The sequence below is a fragment of the Chinchilla lanigera genome, unplaced genomic scaffold (genome assembly GCF_000276665.1).
Source record: "Chinchilla lanigera isolate Chin_1 unplaced genomic scaffold, ChiLan1.0 scaffold00004, whole genome shotgun sequence".
Classification (NCBI taxonomy): Eukaryota; Metazoa; Chordata; class Mammalia; order Rodentia; family Chinchillidae; genus Chinchilla; species Chinchilla lanigera.
In genome coordinates this window covers 23,107,705-23,125,155 of record NW_004955405.1, presented here as the reverse complement: position 1 = coordinate 23,125,155, position 17,451 = coordinate 23,107,705, and the positions used below count along the sequence as shown (strand labels likewise).

The following is a 17,451-nucleotide window of genomic DNA, read 5'->3' as shown; positions in this document are numbered from 1 at the left end:
CAGGAATTGAACTCACAACCTCCCTCTTGCCAGGCAGGTGCTGTGCTGCTGAGCTAAATTCCCAGCCTCCAAGCTATTAATGCTTATGCAAATTGTGTTGTTATAAACATGGGTACACAAATATTGCTGTGGTATGATGTTTTTAATTTTTCCAGGAAGATACCCAGAAGGAGAATAGCTGAGATGAATGGACCTCTAGTCCTACCTTTTTGAGGAATCTCCATACTGATTTCCACAGTGGTTGCGCTGGTCTGCATTCCCACCAACAGTAGAGAAGGGTTCCTTTATGCCTACAGCCCCTCCAGCATTTATAATTGGTTGATTGCTTGATGATAGCCATTCTTTCTGGGGTGAGATGGAATCTTAGTGTTGTTTTAATTTGCATCTCTTAAATGACCAATGATGTTCATTTTTTCATATATTTATTTTCCATTTGTATTTCTTTATCTGAGAAGTGTGTATTCATCTCAAATGCCCATTTTTGGATTGAGTCTTTGAATTTGGGGTAGTCTGAGTTTTTTTTCAGTTCCTTACAGGTTTAAGATAGAAGTTCTTTGTCTGAAGGACAATTGGCTAAAATTTTTTTTCCCACTCTGTGAGTCCTTTTGTTGCTTTGTTTTGTTTTGTTTTGAGAGAGACTTTCACCATGTAGTTTAGACTGGCCTTGAACTCACTACATAGTCCAGGCAGGATTTGGACCCATGGTAATCTTCTTGCCTCAGGTTTCTGAGTGCTCAGATTATAGACTTGTGCCACTATATCAAACTATATATTTTATACATATTTATCTGTGTATTTTATGGGTTATTGAGGATTTAAAGTGCATTTTGACTGCAATGTTCTATCTTATGTTTTTTTGTATCCATTATTAAACAGTACCTTCAGAGTGACCATGTCTTCTGGAATGTGCCTTCTTTGGTGACTTTGTAAGAGAAACTTTATGTTCGCTGTTTTTGAATACTGCTAGGCGCACAGTAGGATCTAGATAAAAAGAGGAAGACAAAAGCGATGATCAGCTGTAGGTCATTCTTTTTTGATCTGACCATATATGTCTTTTATGATGGTCTTAAAAATTTCCTTTTTTAGTGCTTTATGAAATTGATGGTGTTATTTCAAACTTTATAATATCAAAAGATAATCAGTCATGCATATATTTGTGTTTATAAGATTAAACATCTAGCCAGTACTTAGTATAAAGACATATTAATAATGTTTAAAATTTATATGTAAACTTTCTGGTTATGACCTTCATTTGTGACAATATTTTACTATTTATTATCTTAGCTCCCGTCTTAAATTCCTGGTAATTTTATGGAATATGCAAAATTCTAATAAGTGTATAGGTAGGTGAAATGTATTACATGAGAAACCATATAACTACTTTTTGTTTGCTAAACTATAGTGTATGAAAATGTAGGAGATTGAAACAAGAAAGCTAGTGGGATAAGAGACAAATAAAAAGAGATTATTTTCATTCATCACATAAAATACTTTTTCTTCTGCCCAAATGTATCATATTTACATGACAAAGATGAATACATCGTCTATAATTTTTAAAGCCAGGAATATCTAACTATTAATTTGACAAAATAAATAAGATGACTATAAATAAAGGGTACTATTGCCAGGTGTGGTGGTGCATGCCTGTAATCCCAGCACTTGAGAGGTTGAGGCAGGAGGGTCGTTGTGAGTTTGAGGCCAGTCTAGGCTACACAAGTGAGTTCAAAGCCAGCCTGAACTGCACAGTGAGACCTTGTCTCCAAAAGACAAAAAAAAGGGGGGCACAATAATTTCTATTGGTAATGAATTGTTCCATGGGATGTGAAAATTGGGCCTGGTATTGCTCCATTAAGTTTTTGGTTAAGAACTGAAAGAAAAGAAGGTAGTGATTTAAGTAGCAGGGGTGAAATAAAGAATGGGAAGCTATGCATTATCAGGATAACATAAAAGCGTAATTCAGAGTAGTATAGATTTTCTTAGCATCTTATGTCATCTGGCAAAAAGTCAGAGAATTTAAGAATCTTTGGTGAAGATCTAGTGTCATACAATTGAGTATGCTAAATGGAAAAGGAAGATATTAAATTACAAATACCAACTATATATTTTAATTGAATGCTATTGTACTGTATTTTTTTAAGAACATAGTGAACTAAAATGAATAGTATTTGCAGTTATTCTCCAGAATGAGTAAACTAATAATTTTCATTAGTCATTAGTAATAATTTATCCTTCCTAAATATGATTTACATGTTTTACAGCTATTATATTTCCCAAGACTAGGGAAAATACCAGTCAATGTTTGGATGCATTCATATGTATATATAGTTTAAGATGTTACAATAGTTAGATGTTTCTATATTAATTCAATATGAGCTATCAATAAGGATAATAAAACGGTATATATTTCATAAAATAAGTATTACATATCATCTAAATCATTTACTGGAAATATTGATATATTCAAAAGAAGTATTAGTCAATCAGCAAAGACAAATTTCTATGTGATAACAAACTGCACTACCTTACAAGCTGCTGTGACACCTTATAACCATCCTGCTACTCTTTTACTCTCGCTGTTCTATTATAGCTGTGCATTTTCTTAGTAATGATAGTACAACTGAACAGAAGCTGGTTAGAGTCTTCTTCCCTTTTTATCATGTATGAGTTTGAACAAAGTACTCTCCTCCTCTGCTTCCTCCTCTGTGCATTAGAAATTATACTGGCTTTGAAGTATTACTGTGGGAATTAATGAAATGTGTGAAGGATCAAATCTCTTGCCCATATAAGTGTTGGTACTTGACAAAGAGCTTCTAACAGACATATGATTACATAAGGAACAATATATACTCCCAACTTATTAGATTCTTGGATAATACCTTATATATTTCTTTTAAACTCTTTTTTTTTTTTTTTTTTTTTTTTTTTTTTTTTTTTGTCTTTTCTTCCGGTACCAGAAATCGACCTCACGACCTTGCGCTTGCCAGGCAGGCGCTTTTGCCGCTGAGCTAAATCCCCAGCCCCATACCTTAGATATTTCTGTAAGATTAGGTGAGATACATAAGAAATAGATGGATCCATAACTGCCTTGCTTTTAGTCAGTATACCATACTGAAATAAATGATGGTTATAAATTCTTTGGCATCTCCTTGGACAAATAATCATCTCTCAATAACTTGAAGTCTTAACATGTAAAACAGGGATAAAAATAGCACTTTCCTCATACTGTTATCAAGATCAAATAATTTAATACATATAAAATATTTACAAGACTTGTCTAGCTCAATTTACTCAATAAAATAATTTTATTTCCCAGGTGGATATAAAGAGCACTACACTATAAATATCCTTTTATCACAAAACATTCTGATTGCATCATCTTAAATCGATTTAAAACTTAGTTCAAATAGCAAAGGGATAATGATAAGAAGCAAAAAACAGTAATTTAAGATGGGGGAACACTCAATTGATTTTGCTAGTTCTTAGAAATAACACTGTGAATAAAACACTATTCTTGCACTCAAAAAAAATCTATCAAGAAAGCCAGGAGATAAGGATGTTGTAGAGCACAGCTTACGACACATTTTTTATGCATTGGAAAGTCAGCTTTGAACACTGAATTTACTCTCTGTGACCATCAAAAGAGGTCCACTGAGTCTTTTTTCATTTTTGAAAAATTCTTAATTTTTTCAGCACAGCTTGCACACTGTCAGGAACAGCTCTTAAATATATCTTTAAAAATATTTCAAGAACTCCCTAGGTGAGTAAACCAAGTTCCTATTACATACTTCAGCTGTATTTGATACTTTGTATCCATTATATCATTTAAGTGACATAATTTGTATGATAAGCAATATTTGGCCATGCTTCTGATCCCTTTTCAGTTTCTAAAATCCTAATTTTATTTTCAGTATTTTATATAAACATTTGGTGTTATTATCCACTTTCTGAATGATCAGTTATGATTTTTAAGGCATACTATTAACTAATTTACATTCAACACAAACAAAATCAAGAAACTAAAACACAGTCATATACATATACACTGTCAAATTTATATTAGTAATATTTATCTAATTTGTTTTTCAATCAGTTAACAGTTATTTATGGAACATCTATCCGATGCTCTTTTATTTCTCTATTTATGAGGTTTTAAATTTTCTATGTATAAGTATGAGAAATGTTGGAAAGGCACATTGACACCATTTGTCCTTAGTCACTAAACTTTTTACCAGCCCCTCTACACCAAAATTCCTCCACTCACACCTCATCCTGTCTGAGAACTGCTCCATAGCAAAACCAACCACTCACTCCTTTCCCCCTCGCAGCTCATCTTAGTTTCGCTACCAAGAGTGGTCACTACCCTTAGGTGATTGACCTTGCATGTTTTCAATAAACCTGCAACTTCTCACTTTACACATATTCTTCACTGAGGTACTGAATTCTAGACTTTCCTTCATTTCAGCTAAATTCCAAGTGCACTTACCTAAACTCTTAAATTACTGTCATACATGAGGGAACAGTAAAAACAAACAAACAAACAACCCACACAAACAAGACCAGTCATTATTGGTTCAAGCTTATGTCAATCATGAGGGAAAAAGCAATTACTTGCTTACTGAAAAAAACAACAACCATAATCCAAACATAAACTGAGTAACTCGTGATAACACCTAACAATTCCAGACTCGATCCTGTGGCATCCAATAATTCCTACTCTTCCTTCCCTACTCCTCCTTCTGCTCTGTAATGCAGCTTCAACCACCAGATGTCATCAAGGGAGTCTCCCCTAAGAGCTGAGCGTGCTTCTTCAGCTCCTCGCTTTATGAATCAACTCCTTCCGCAGTATTCTTCCTCTCTCTCTGCAACTGGTTCCATTACTGTCTTTTTTCTTAAATTAATTGAACATCTGTCTCTTGTCTTATTTTCATTACAATATCATACAAAATCTTGTTTACTCATAATCCTGGGTTAATAAAAATACATAAAAGATACAAGAAACATTATTAAATGCTTGATACTGTGTAAGTTGTTCTATGGTTTTTCTTGGCAGAAATCTGAATGTGAATGAATACACCAGGCATTTGAATGCTGCTGCTTTGTCAGAATGTAAGATACAGTGTGTTCTCTTTAATTAAGTTCCTGTTCCTGACATCCCTCCTCCCACTCCCCTGCTGACCCCGGCACAACGGGCTGCTGTCAGTAGTTTTATGGACAATAGTGTCCTCTGGTGGCCAGAAAATTTCAGCTTGGCAATTTGGCCATGTATAAATGTACATATCACAGAACATTTCACTAGTTTACTAGTGATTTCAACTCATTAGTAAACATTTATTTTGAGCACAATTTAAATATTTAAAATTTACGTTTATTAAATTAATGAATAAAACTGTAAAACAATGGCTAATGTCTTATTCAGGTAAGGTAATGGAATAGTACAAGCTGAATGAACTGTAGAAGTGAGAAAAAGGCAGGGGAACATGTTTTATTCTCTAAGAAGAAAACTCCATGCACAGAATCTTAAATGATTTACTCACAGATAAAAATAATGTAAGTGCTATACCACTGACCTACCAAATAAATGTGATGTGATAACTGGAAAGGATTCCTTTGATTTTTTTTTCATCTTTTTCACCTTAATTCTCCTTTAAAATCTCTGATTTGTATATCATTGTATAGGAAGAGTAAAGGAAAAGATTAAGGAGAGTATAAAGGTGATTAAATTTTAGACAGGTATTCACAAATGAAGGAAAAGTGGCTTTGTTCATTAATCAAATGTTATTTTGATGAAACTAAAGTAAAAAGGGGAAGGATTTATTTGATCTGAAGAGAAACCAGACAGTGAAACTAAAGTAAAACAACAATGTAACATAGAAATTCAAAATCATGCAGTAATAATAACGTAATTTGGATTACACTTGTATAAGTAGAGTAATCCCCACAAAAATTATTCAATGACCATTTAGAATTTTTATCTAACAGGGCATGCTTAATGACCACTGACAAAAATTTTAAATTATACATGTGATTGTTAAGTGGGACTGCTGGTTGTTCTTTTTTATTTGTTACTCTGATATGCCCCATTGTGACTGATAAAAAAAAAAAAGCTTACTTTATTTCTATTTCTATCTCATGTGGTCATTGAAGCTATGATTATTTATATGTAAGCATATATTGCTTATGGAATCATTTGCTAAAACATATTTACTATATAGATTTATCAAAAACATACTCAAGCAAGGTCATTATTGTTATTAAGACCTATGTATTTCCAGGGTCAATATCATATGGCAAGTTTGAAAAGATAAACTTTTCTTCATCTTTAATCACAGGAGGCCACTGTAAGGATGATAAAATATTTTCTAAAGTGATTGATAGAGAAAAAAGTTGACTATAAGCTGGACACAATTATAAGTTAACATTGGCTGAATCAGTTCTTATGTTGATATTTTGACAATGATCTTACACGGGGAGCTTCAGAAATTTTTGTCATTTTCCAAAACAAAGTTTGTGTCTTGATACTCCAGAAGATGAGTTGAAGCATACACTGAAGCAATGAAGGAGTTACCAGACTTACTGTTCTAAATTTTACATCCTCACAATTGACAGTTTCTATACTATGAGGCTATGGAGTAACATTTCACTGTGAGAACCAGCACAGAACATTTAGTTCCCTAAAACCCTGAGCGATGTAATAGTAGTTTACAAAAGAAGACTGCAGGAGGCAAAGATAAATTTAAAAGCATAGTATCTATTTATAGTTTCTTTAATAATGGCTAATACTTCAATATTTTAAATTTAAGAAATTCTTAGTAAACAACAAAAATTATTAATTACTCACAAAGAGAAAGTATAAACTAAGGTATCACTAGTCATAAGAAAAGAAACTTGTACAGTTTTGGAAATAAAAATAGCTCACTAGTAATTTATCAGTGGCTACTCAGTGATGTACTACTAGATACCAGTTATTCCTTGGAAATCAAAGTGTTTTGGTTACTTTTATTTCTATTTTTAACATCAAATTGGCATAAAACAGTTTCAGTAGAATGGAATTCTACTGAATTACTAATTAAATAATAAATAGAAAAATCATTAAGGATAAAAATAATTTTTGACGATTATTTGTATATTTATAGGAAATAGAATTCCAGTGCAAATCTACCTTTATTTTGTGCTGAAAAAAAGCACAGCTTTTGAAAAAGTCCTATGACTTTTATTGAACCCATGAGTTTATCACTTTATAAAACTGAGAAGAGGAAAGTGATATGCAATATGCAAACAATTTTAAATAGTCTTAGGTAAAAAGATGTAGAATAATAACTTGCTATTGCTTGGCCACAGATTCATGAACTCTTCCACATATTAAGGAACTATACTAAAATAATTCATTCTCCAAAGAAAGACAAATGAATCAGAGAGTAGTTCAGCAATGAAGATAGAAGAAAAAACCTCTAAATGTTTCCCAAATTTTTCAAAATCATAAAATACATGAATTGTGGTTATTTTCCAAGATGTCAATATTGTGAAATATTCTTCACTAAAATCACTGAAACTGATAAATGTATAAAGTTTATTGAATAAATAAATGATTTAAAACATGCAAAGGAATAAGCAAGCACATGAAGCAGGTCCTTGTTAGAATCAACATTCTCCAAAAGGAACCAATTTAGAAAGAAATTAAATGATAATTCTCAGTGTATAATAGACAATGATCTTACACTGGGAGCTTCAGAAATTATTAAAATAATCAATAGCAAATGTACAAAAAAAGGAGGGAAAATAACAAAAAGAATATTTAAGAGTGTAATAAATCATTCCATGTAATAGCATCATTTTCTCATTTACTTTTTCAATCATTATCTTAGACATTCATCTGTTGCCTCATTTCTGTTCTTATTAAATATAATTTGAAAAAATACTTTAAAAGAATTTATTTTTAATATGAAAAAAACTTATTAGTCAAAGACCCTTAATTACTCACCTAAGTTTTTCTTTAATTTCTTTGATTTCATTTTATGTGCCCTCTTCAGCATTTGCTGAGCAGTAGAAATATCCTTAAAACCCCTATTAAAAGATAAATTTAATAAAGGCAAAAAAATACAGACCATATTTAGTTATGCATACATATATATAAATATACCTATGCTAATTATATCACATCAAAATTAATTTTATTCAAATCATGAAACTTGTAATTTAACCAGATGTTTAGTTTCTCATAAATTAAAAGAAAAGCATTCTTAAATCCTATAAAATATATGCCTCGGACATTTACAAGTCTTTTAATTTCTTAGTCTTTCAGGGAAAAATAGATCACATACCATTCTTCTGAAATTTTTTCTTCTTTTTCAGATTTTAGTAAACTCTTCCTACTGGTCTTTGATTCAGGTGTCCAGGGCAATGTTCTATTTTCTGATCTGGCAATGGAAATAAATGACTTTTAACTGAATCAACAAACATGTATCAGCAGTGTTTAAAGCTAAACGCTGCTTATGTTGCTGCAAACTTGGAAATAAAATCCATTTAAGTTACAGGAAAGCTTTATCTTGAAAAGTAATAAAAGTCTGTCATTAATTTAAAATGTTTACATTTCAATTACTTGAAGCATATTTCAATTCTTTTGCAAAAGTAATGCAACACTGGGAATTCTGTTCCAGTCCTTATCTCTACCTATAAAGTACTAAATATCCACTTGCTTACAGCAATTAATTACATTATTTCACCAACACATAAGTTTTGTAGTTGCTTTGACACACCTCACGTACTTTTCTTACAATAAAATCTCGGAGTCATGACTTTTAAACATTAAATGTTGCATCTTCTAACCAAGTAAATTCATATCGATTTTCCTTAATTGCACTATTTTGGGGAGGAATATCATGTTTTTGTCATACATAGGCTGATCTCCTAAGAAAAGTCCTTTGGCTTACCTGCTACTTAATTGTGTGTGTTCTGATGAAAACAAATTTTCTTTCTCATTACATAGCCATGCTTGAGCTGGATGGCTTGGTATGTTAAGTGAAGTATCATCATATGTCAAGGTTCCAGGGATCTTTGCCAAAAACATGTAAATTTGTATAAAGTAAGTTAGAATAGTCTAGCATTTATATTTTTATGTGAATATTGCTAAGCAGCCTCATAAGGGACTAATTATAAAATTAAAAATTGTAATTAATTAAAATTTCTGGAATAAACACATGTGCTTCATTGCAGTGGAGGAGAATATGCTCTTTGGAATAGCTCACATACACTATATACAAAAATGATTAACTGCAAAGATCTTAAAAATCTCAGAAAGCAAAAACTTCAAAGATTATCAAATAAATAACAGATATTGCAGCCCATTGACCTCTGACTGAGAATCTTCAGCTGCTGCCCTCTTATTGCATATTTTTGTATTTTAAAAGTGCTGTCAACTAGTGATTTTAGGCCACTGCCAAATATGCAGCTGAAACATATCATTTTCTTTCTTTCCTTTTTTTTTTTTTTTTTGCTACTGTGAAATAAAGTGTTGAAAGAAATCCAAAATAAAGAAAAAAAATTAGGAGCAAATGAAAGAAAAACTACATGAAAAATTACATCTGGGAACGAGGAGGAAGTCAAAAGCTTCTAAAAGTAATTATGTTTTTCAAGTCAATAAATTGTATTATTAATCACTGCAGCGTAGCATAACCCTAAGAAATGAGCAAAGATGGAGTGCTCAGAAGTTTCCATGACATGTTACCTTTGGCCGGTGCAGCTGGTTGGAGAGTAGCAGTGTTTGTGAAGGGAAGCGGGTGGAATCCAAAGCTAGCCATTCTCTCTCTACGGCAGCCTGTAAAAGTAACAACATTCAAATGTACAAAATTTAGTCTGGGTAACTGTTAGAGTTTCCTTTAACTTGTCTTACCCATTACCACTGTAGACAAAGTATAACAAAATTTTCATTTGCAGGAAATCTGTTACTTTCCAGCAGAAGAGGATCTTCATCTGTTCAACGCAAACCCTGAAAGGGCGGGAGAGGACTTTCATACTCAGGCTTTGGATGAAGTGAAAACTTGAATGTTGAGTGTTCTAAAAAGTGAGGTACAGACTGTTCCATGTTTTGAACCACGTGCTTATAACTATGTCTCTGAGCCAACCCTGCGTATAGTCAAGGGAGATCATCCTTTAGCCCTTCACTTGCAAGTACAATAGTTTTCTACCAAACATTATTATTGAAAATTCATACTAGTATCAGATTTTCTTTAAGTAGTATATACAGGTTAGCCTTTACTCATTTTTTCTGCAAAATTTCAGAAATTTTCTGTATGAATGGAAAACAATTTTACAGCAATAAATGTTCTCTATTTCAACTGTTTGAAGGAAAAAATAATAAATTTATACTTCTTACAGTTTGAATTTTTTATTTTAAATCTCCTTTCCACATGAAACATCTTTGTTTCATAGAATTTCCAAATTCATTCTTTTCTTGCACAATAAAAATAAACTAATTATAATAATACTATATATTTAATATTCAGTTATCTGACCTGAGCAAAGTAGCATATGCCTATAATCCCAGCACTAGGGGAGGCTGAGGCAGGAAGATTGCAAGTTAAACCCAGTTTGGCCAATTCAGTGGTAACTTAGTGAGTTTAAAAACAATTTTTAAAAGGCTTGGGACACAGCTTATAGTGAAGACCCCGAGTTCAATGTCCAGTACTGAAAAAGGAAAAAAAAAAAGCATGAATATGTGATTTTTGTTTATTTGGATTATGTAATATAGCTTAGAATGAACTGTGGTTTTGTAGGCCTTTTTGATCTTTATAAGAACAAGATGACCAGAGAAGTGATAAATTCATTTTTCTAAAAAGGATTATAAAGTAGATAAATATATTTTTAAGTTAAAACTAGTGTGAATCATATTTTGAGGAGATGCAAAGTTTCCATCAATATATGTGTATAATCTCAATTGATTGGCTGCTTTTTTAAAAACTGGGGAAAGATATAACTAAGACATTGTAATTATTCACAAGTAGTGCAATGATAGACATTTACCAATGGCACTTAAGTCTTAGGAAATCTCATCAAGTTAGTGTTATTTGGACATCATGCTAATAAGGTACCTTTAAAATTTGTTAAATATTTGGTCAGATTCTTTCAAAGTAGACTTTATTACATCTATATTACAGATATATCTGGTTTAAGGATACACACTCGCTTTAAAGATCGCTACCTATCAGATAGGAAGAATGACTTGGAAAGACATGTTGTATAATTCTTTGCCAAGAGTAAATCTAAGCCTTCTTACCTCAAAATATGAAAGAGTTGATATACTGTATATGACAAGCTTGATTTATTCATTCCAAAATGTATTTCAAACCATGTTGTACACAGTAGACACTGTTGTCATTTAAGAAACCTAGCATGTTAGTATTTCTAAATAGAGCATTATTGAAAAGAAAGAAAGAGAGGCAGCTCTCCCATGAGAGCCATTAGCGTTCCTCCTTCTCACCGTTACAGAGAAATACGAAGTTTGGAGATGTAGGAACAGTGGCTGTAGCTCAGGGGCAGGGGCCTAAAGAAGCATGACACTATGTCCGATTTTTAAAGAAAGTTGACATGAAGGGCACTTGCTTTGATGCATATGGGAAAGGTAATTTCAAAGATATTCTATTTTATGTGAGATATATTTAAGCTGTTATGGTAACTACTTGTTAAATCAGGCCAGGAATCCAGCAAACTCCCACTGACTTATACAATAACACACTTTGTTTGGCTTATGATGGGTGATAAATATATTTGACGAGGGATGTGTTAAAAAAAAAAAAAAGAATTGCTATTTGATGCAAAATTGCAAACAGGATTCAGGACACAATTCTAAATTTTTCGAATGACAAATAAATGAAAACCTGGATCCTCTAGGGAGGAAAAGGCCACTGCACATCAGCTATAATCAGATTAGTGTTCTGGTTCTGATACAAAGGTCTAAAGTGAACAGAAGCTCTGAGGAGACGGAAGACCATATCACAAAAAGCAATGGGTCACCTGACTACTGCCTGAAGCCAAGAACCAGTGTCATCAGGCAAGGAGCCTGGCTTTTACCCTGATTTTCATATGGACAATTATGTTGTTTCCTCAAACACCTGCCAAACCATCTCTTTTTCTCTAATCCTTGAAAATCCAGCTGTTTTCTCTCTGTAGCAGCATGAGGTCCCCACAGAACAGTGACTTCTTTGTCTGTCATACAGATGTGAAAGAATTGTTCATACTTGAAAAGCTAACATATATTCTGGAAAACATGTTTTATTTAAGTGATATTTAAATGCACAGAACACTTTAAAAATAGTTTTTATTATTTGAATGTAAGGTCACAAATTTCTATAGGATTCCAGAGTAATTCATTGATCACAAAAAAATGAGATTAAATGGAAAGTACTAAAAGATGCTTTCAGTAATTACATAGTGACAAACAAAATAATCAGTCACCATCAAGACTGATTTATATGAATAGAAACTTATATATAAGTATATTTGGTACTACCTGGTACATTAAGGGAAATATAATTTCAAAGTATTAGGAGGAACTGGCCAAAAGTTATAAACATAAAACTGTTTTTAGAATGTATATTCACATGTCATACTCACCACTGCACATTTATGGAAATTTTAGTTATTTCTAAGAAAACTTTCCTTTGGATATCTTTTAGCTCTGAAAACATTCTGGTACTAGAGGACTACTATTACATTTTCTTATATCTTCAAAATGAACTTGAATGTATTTGTAACTGTGTTCACAGCTGAGCATTAGATCAGATATACAATTATTTGGCTTCTGACTACAGAAGAAATCATTCCGCTATAATCCAGCTTTGAGAGATTAAAAGCCAATGGCATTAGAAAACAGATACTGATAAGTGTGCATACAAGCCAAATATTTCATACCTAATATTGTCAGTGTAGATCACTATGCCACATCAAACTACTTACATGTTATTTTATATATTTACTATCTAAATATTATAAATATTTTATGGAAAACCAGCAAAAATTCTCCCCAGTGATTGAGATCTAGGCTTACTAAAATTGTTCAAATTCTTTTCCAAGTAGTATAATTTAATGTGGGCTCAAGAATCAAGAAAATGTCTTATTCATCACTATTTCCGAGGTTCACTGTGTCTGTTACATATAAAGGATACTTAATGGTAGGAGACCATTCTCTGTGGGTCTCCCATATTTGCAGGTTCCATGACAGATGTTTTCCTATCTCTTCAAGGGTGTTTGCATAGCTATTCACCTGAGAAGACAGAAAAATATTTCCCATGAAGGGCACTGTACCCATTCACTGGGTACAGAGGCATGGATTTGATGGGTGAGATCTGGACAAGACTCAGAGTGGAGCACAGAGCCACAGTTACCTTGTGAATGTGATCCTTTAAACCAATGCAGTGTATAAACTTATGAGGCCTGTTTGTCACTTCTTGGGACCAGGAAGGTGAAAGTACAGTGGTCAGTCCTCTCATAGTCAAGGAGAAACTTTTGGCTCTTTATAATTTTTTTTTTAATTTTAAAGAGTAAAAGAAGGATAACATAGTAATGGGGGATTAATCGAATTACAGACAAAGTGGTAGGATATTATCAATGGTTGTTATTTTACCTATTGGTATCTTCAAGATAGCTTCTCAGGAAAACAAATAGACAAGTAATAGTGAGTTACAGACAGAAATGGTAGGAAATTATCAATGGTTGTTGTACTCTACTTTGGTTTCTTCAAAGTGGTTTCTAGAGAAAACAAATAGAGCTATACATGAGTGATCAATTAAATAATCGTTGACTATTCTCAATGGTTGTTGTTGGAAACACATAGTAATAAACATACATCCATTTATGAAATAGCATAGGAACAATACAAACAGCACAGAGTTATGGACAGATTGGTAGGAAATTATCAATGGCCACTGTAATACATGTTGGTATCTTCAAAGTGGTTTATCAGGAAAACAAAGATATGCAAGAAAGACCTAACAAGTAGTTACAGCCTAAGGGTTGTGAAAAATAGCAGATTACCTCCTCATCAGTAACTCCTTTCACTGAGGTGTGATGACTGGAAGGAAGGCCAGGACTGAAAAGAAGGACTGAGAGTCTAGCAACAGAGTCCAGCAATAGGCTGTTTACTTTTTCCTCTATAGTCATGATTACATGGGGCTCCTCCTTGGAGATAACGGTCTGGCCAGACGGAGAAGGCAGAGTATGCCCTGGAGCCCTTCAATCCTGTTGGATCAGCTGGTAGGAGGGGTTTGAGTTCTGGAGCCTTTGCTTCAGAGGGCAGTCTGACCTCTAGTGGTCACCTTTACAGTCAGGGCACGGCCCAGAGGGCTTCTTAGGGCAGTCCCTCTTGAGGTGGCCTGGCGTTTGACAGTGGTAGCAGATGAATGTAGTCAACAAGTTCTTCTTGGTGCCCCAAGAATCAGACTTAGGGTCTGTTTCTCTTAGTGCTGCAATAAAGGCAGCTGTTTTTTCTCTGTCTCTTTGTTTTCTCTCCTTGGCCTCCTCCTTGTCATGGCTATAAAATACTGAGGAGGCAATTCTTACTAACATCTCAAGTGAGCTATCTGGGGCAAAAGCCATTTTTGTAGCTTTTTTCTACTATCTGGGACTGACTGAGTAATAAACTTATCTTTAAGAATAGTTTGTCCCTCTACTGAACTGGGATCCAGGGAAGTATGCTTTATGAATGCCTCTCATCTAAGAAAGCAGAGGGGTGTTCTCTCCAGCCTCCCAGAGAACTGGGACCCCACAATCACTTAGTGTCCTCTCCCAAACTGTCAACACAGGTGGCAGGAACATGTGGATGAAGTCCTCGGCCCACTAGTCAGTCTCAGCACTATCAGATGTGAAGTGTCCCAGGCAGGTAACCTAGACATGTACCTTCTCCATGAAGGTGGTTCTACAGAATCTGAGTATTGGGCACCCATGTAATCCATGAAGTCTCGGTGCAGACCTCTCCGGAGCTCCACTCGCTCCTCCATCGCAGCCTGCACAGTTAGGGGAAGAATGGCCTCCAGGGGGTCTCACCAGGTATTGTGCAAGGTCCTCCTGGTTTCCAGCTCTCTAATGGCTCCCGCATCCCCAGTCAGCTCGACCTCTGAGTCATCGAGCGTCGGTATCCTCTTGTTCTCTGAGTCCTTGTTCATCAGCTACTCCTCCGCTGACTCCGGACCTTTGTGGCTCTCAAGGGCAGGGCCAAGAACGACCTGCCATGTGGCATGTTTTCCCAGAGGTTTCTCCATGTTGGGATGGTTCATGTATGTCTCTGGGTGGGCCTATTGTGTCGGTGCTTCTCTGTGGCATGGTGGTTCTTGACCATGCGGCGGTGACCTGCCCGCGGGCCGGCGCGAGTCTCCGTGCTGCTTCCCCAGCGCCTGCTGTCTGCCTTTCAGGGCACCTGCGAGACTGGGAGCTGGTCCTGAAAGGGCCGGCACGCCCCAGCCACGCGGCCTCCCAGGCAGGTGCCTGCATCCTGTCCTCGGCTCTTTATAATTATAAAAGGTGTTCCCACAACTATGGTACAAGGCTGTGACTGATATTTTTAGTCAGTGGGAACCTCTAACAACGAAGCAGCTTTTGCCTAGGTGCACCCTTTGTGGTTCTGGATTCACGGGGTTTCTGACACAGCAACCAGGTGCACTCCTTCTGAAAAGCAGTCATTAACTTCCTATTAGACTTTTGGGGAAGCTAAATCAGTATCCCTTAGAGGCCTTGTGATTCTCTGACCTTATATTAATAGTTTTGGATGCAGTGGCTGACAAGTTAGAAAGGTCTTTAACAGCTTCACTTGTCAAAAGGAAAGGATATATTAAAAACTGGAGCCAGTCTGGCCTCAGTGATAGACTAGCATTTCTGAAAGATGGGCAGGTATCCTGCTAAGGGAAACTTATCTGAACTTTACTGCCTGAATCAAAGTTGTTGATTGAAAAGACATCAACTAACCCAGCATGTACTGAATTCTTGCAACTGGTTCATGGCTGGATCAACTCAGTTTAAATGCAACTTACCCTTAGGCTCAGGCCTAATTGTAAGTAGTAATAGTCTGGTTGGGTCTACAAATAACAAATTACAGCTTGTTATCTGTAGAACTGCCTGGGTACAGCAAGCACGCTCACAACTGGAGTCTAGTCATTGATTGTGTTTGATTTTTTCTTTCTGAAGTAGATGCTATTAATGTGTGCCAGATTTGTGACTCATAAAAATGTACCTATAAGCCAGGTGTGGTGGTGCATGCCTGTAATCCCAGCACTCAGGAGGCTGAGGCAGAAGGATCATTGAGAGTTCGAGGCCAGCCTGGTCTACAAAGTGAGCTCAAGGCCAGCCTGAACTGCATCGTGAGACCCTGTCTCAAAAAGAGAATAGTTTGTATAATTTTTCCCTGAAATTAGTTTGCATAATTTTTCAAGTTCTAGAATGTTGGAATCATAGAATTATGTACAAAACTACTTAACAATGACCTGGCAGTCAGACTGTACCCTTTTACTTCATCTACATATCTTGATAAGGCAGTATGATCAGTGAATGTGGCTGCCCACAATGGATCAGCCACTCTCAATATAATGATCAAGAAAAAATTCATAGAAAATAATCTACACCAGTTTATACAAATTGGGGCTCCATTTGGACTGTCCCTGGTCATGGTGAATATTTTTTTCTCTAAAGGCAAGCATAGGTCTGCATGATTGATACATCCTTAGGCTACAGCCTGCCCCAAAGTAACTTTAGATTTTTCAAGTTAATCTTGGTTAAGTTTTATAATGACACACTTCTACTTTATTCCTGAACTTTGAAGATTGAGAAAGTCTAGGTATGAGTAAGAAGTAACAACAAAGAAGGCAAATTTGTAGGTACTAAGTGACACTCCTTAATTTTTAGCACCTTAATGAGGTACTAACTGACACTCCTTAATTTTTAGGAAGTAGATTGAGAATAATAACGTAATGATTTTGAATAAAATACCTTAAATCTTATTAGGTATGAAAGGGAAATCCTATTAGGTATGAAAGGGAAAATTAAGGATCGGTTGGCTATCAAACTATCCTTGCAGTCCACAAGAAAAATGCCCCTGTGGGCTCCTCCAAACCATAAACTTAACTTAATGTTAGGTTTGCCATGCTTTTCCTAGAGTCACTGGTACAATTTAATAATCATTTCCTGTAAATTTATTAAAAAGTCTATCAAGACATTGGGATGTCCAGTTCCTAAACCTGCTATATAAAGATATTTGTGAATATCTCCCATCACTATTCTCAGTCATATACCTTCCAATATTTAAGAAAACACCAGTATGGCCCTTGAAAACAATCAGATCAGCCTTAGGCCATTCTTGATGGCAGAATTTTCATATACTGCTTCCTTCAGGGACAAAAAGGAGTTTGGGTAACAGCTACAACTGGATTAAAATCTCAAACTGAGTTGGAAGCTCAATACAGAAATTTGAGGAGG

General features: G+C 34.9%; 1 protein-coding gene across 11 annotated transcripts in view; it reads right to left on the bottom strand.

The window, feature by feature from the left end:
* Positions 1-17,451, bottom strand: part of Lrriq1 (leucine-rich repeats and IQ motif containing 1) — a 241,049-nt gene that overhangs the window by 120,619 nt on the left and 102,979 nt on the right. For all 11 annotated transcript variants that reach the window (XM_013518073.1, XM_013518086.1, XM_013518087.1 and 8 more), the window contains 5 exons: positions 9,722-9,811; positions 8,928-9,049; positions 8,319-8,414; positions 7,979-8,061; positions 880-981 (listed from right to left, as the gene is read on the bottom strand). In XM_013518073.1, coding sequence (XP_013373527.1) covers positions 880-981; positions 7,979-8,061; positions 8,319-8,414; positions 8,928-9,049; positions 9,722-9,811 — 493 coding nt within the window. The remainder of the gene's footprint in view (positions 1-879; positions 982-7,978; positions 8,062-8,318; positions 8,415-8,927; positions 9,050-9,721; positions 9,812-17,451) is intronic.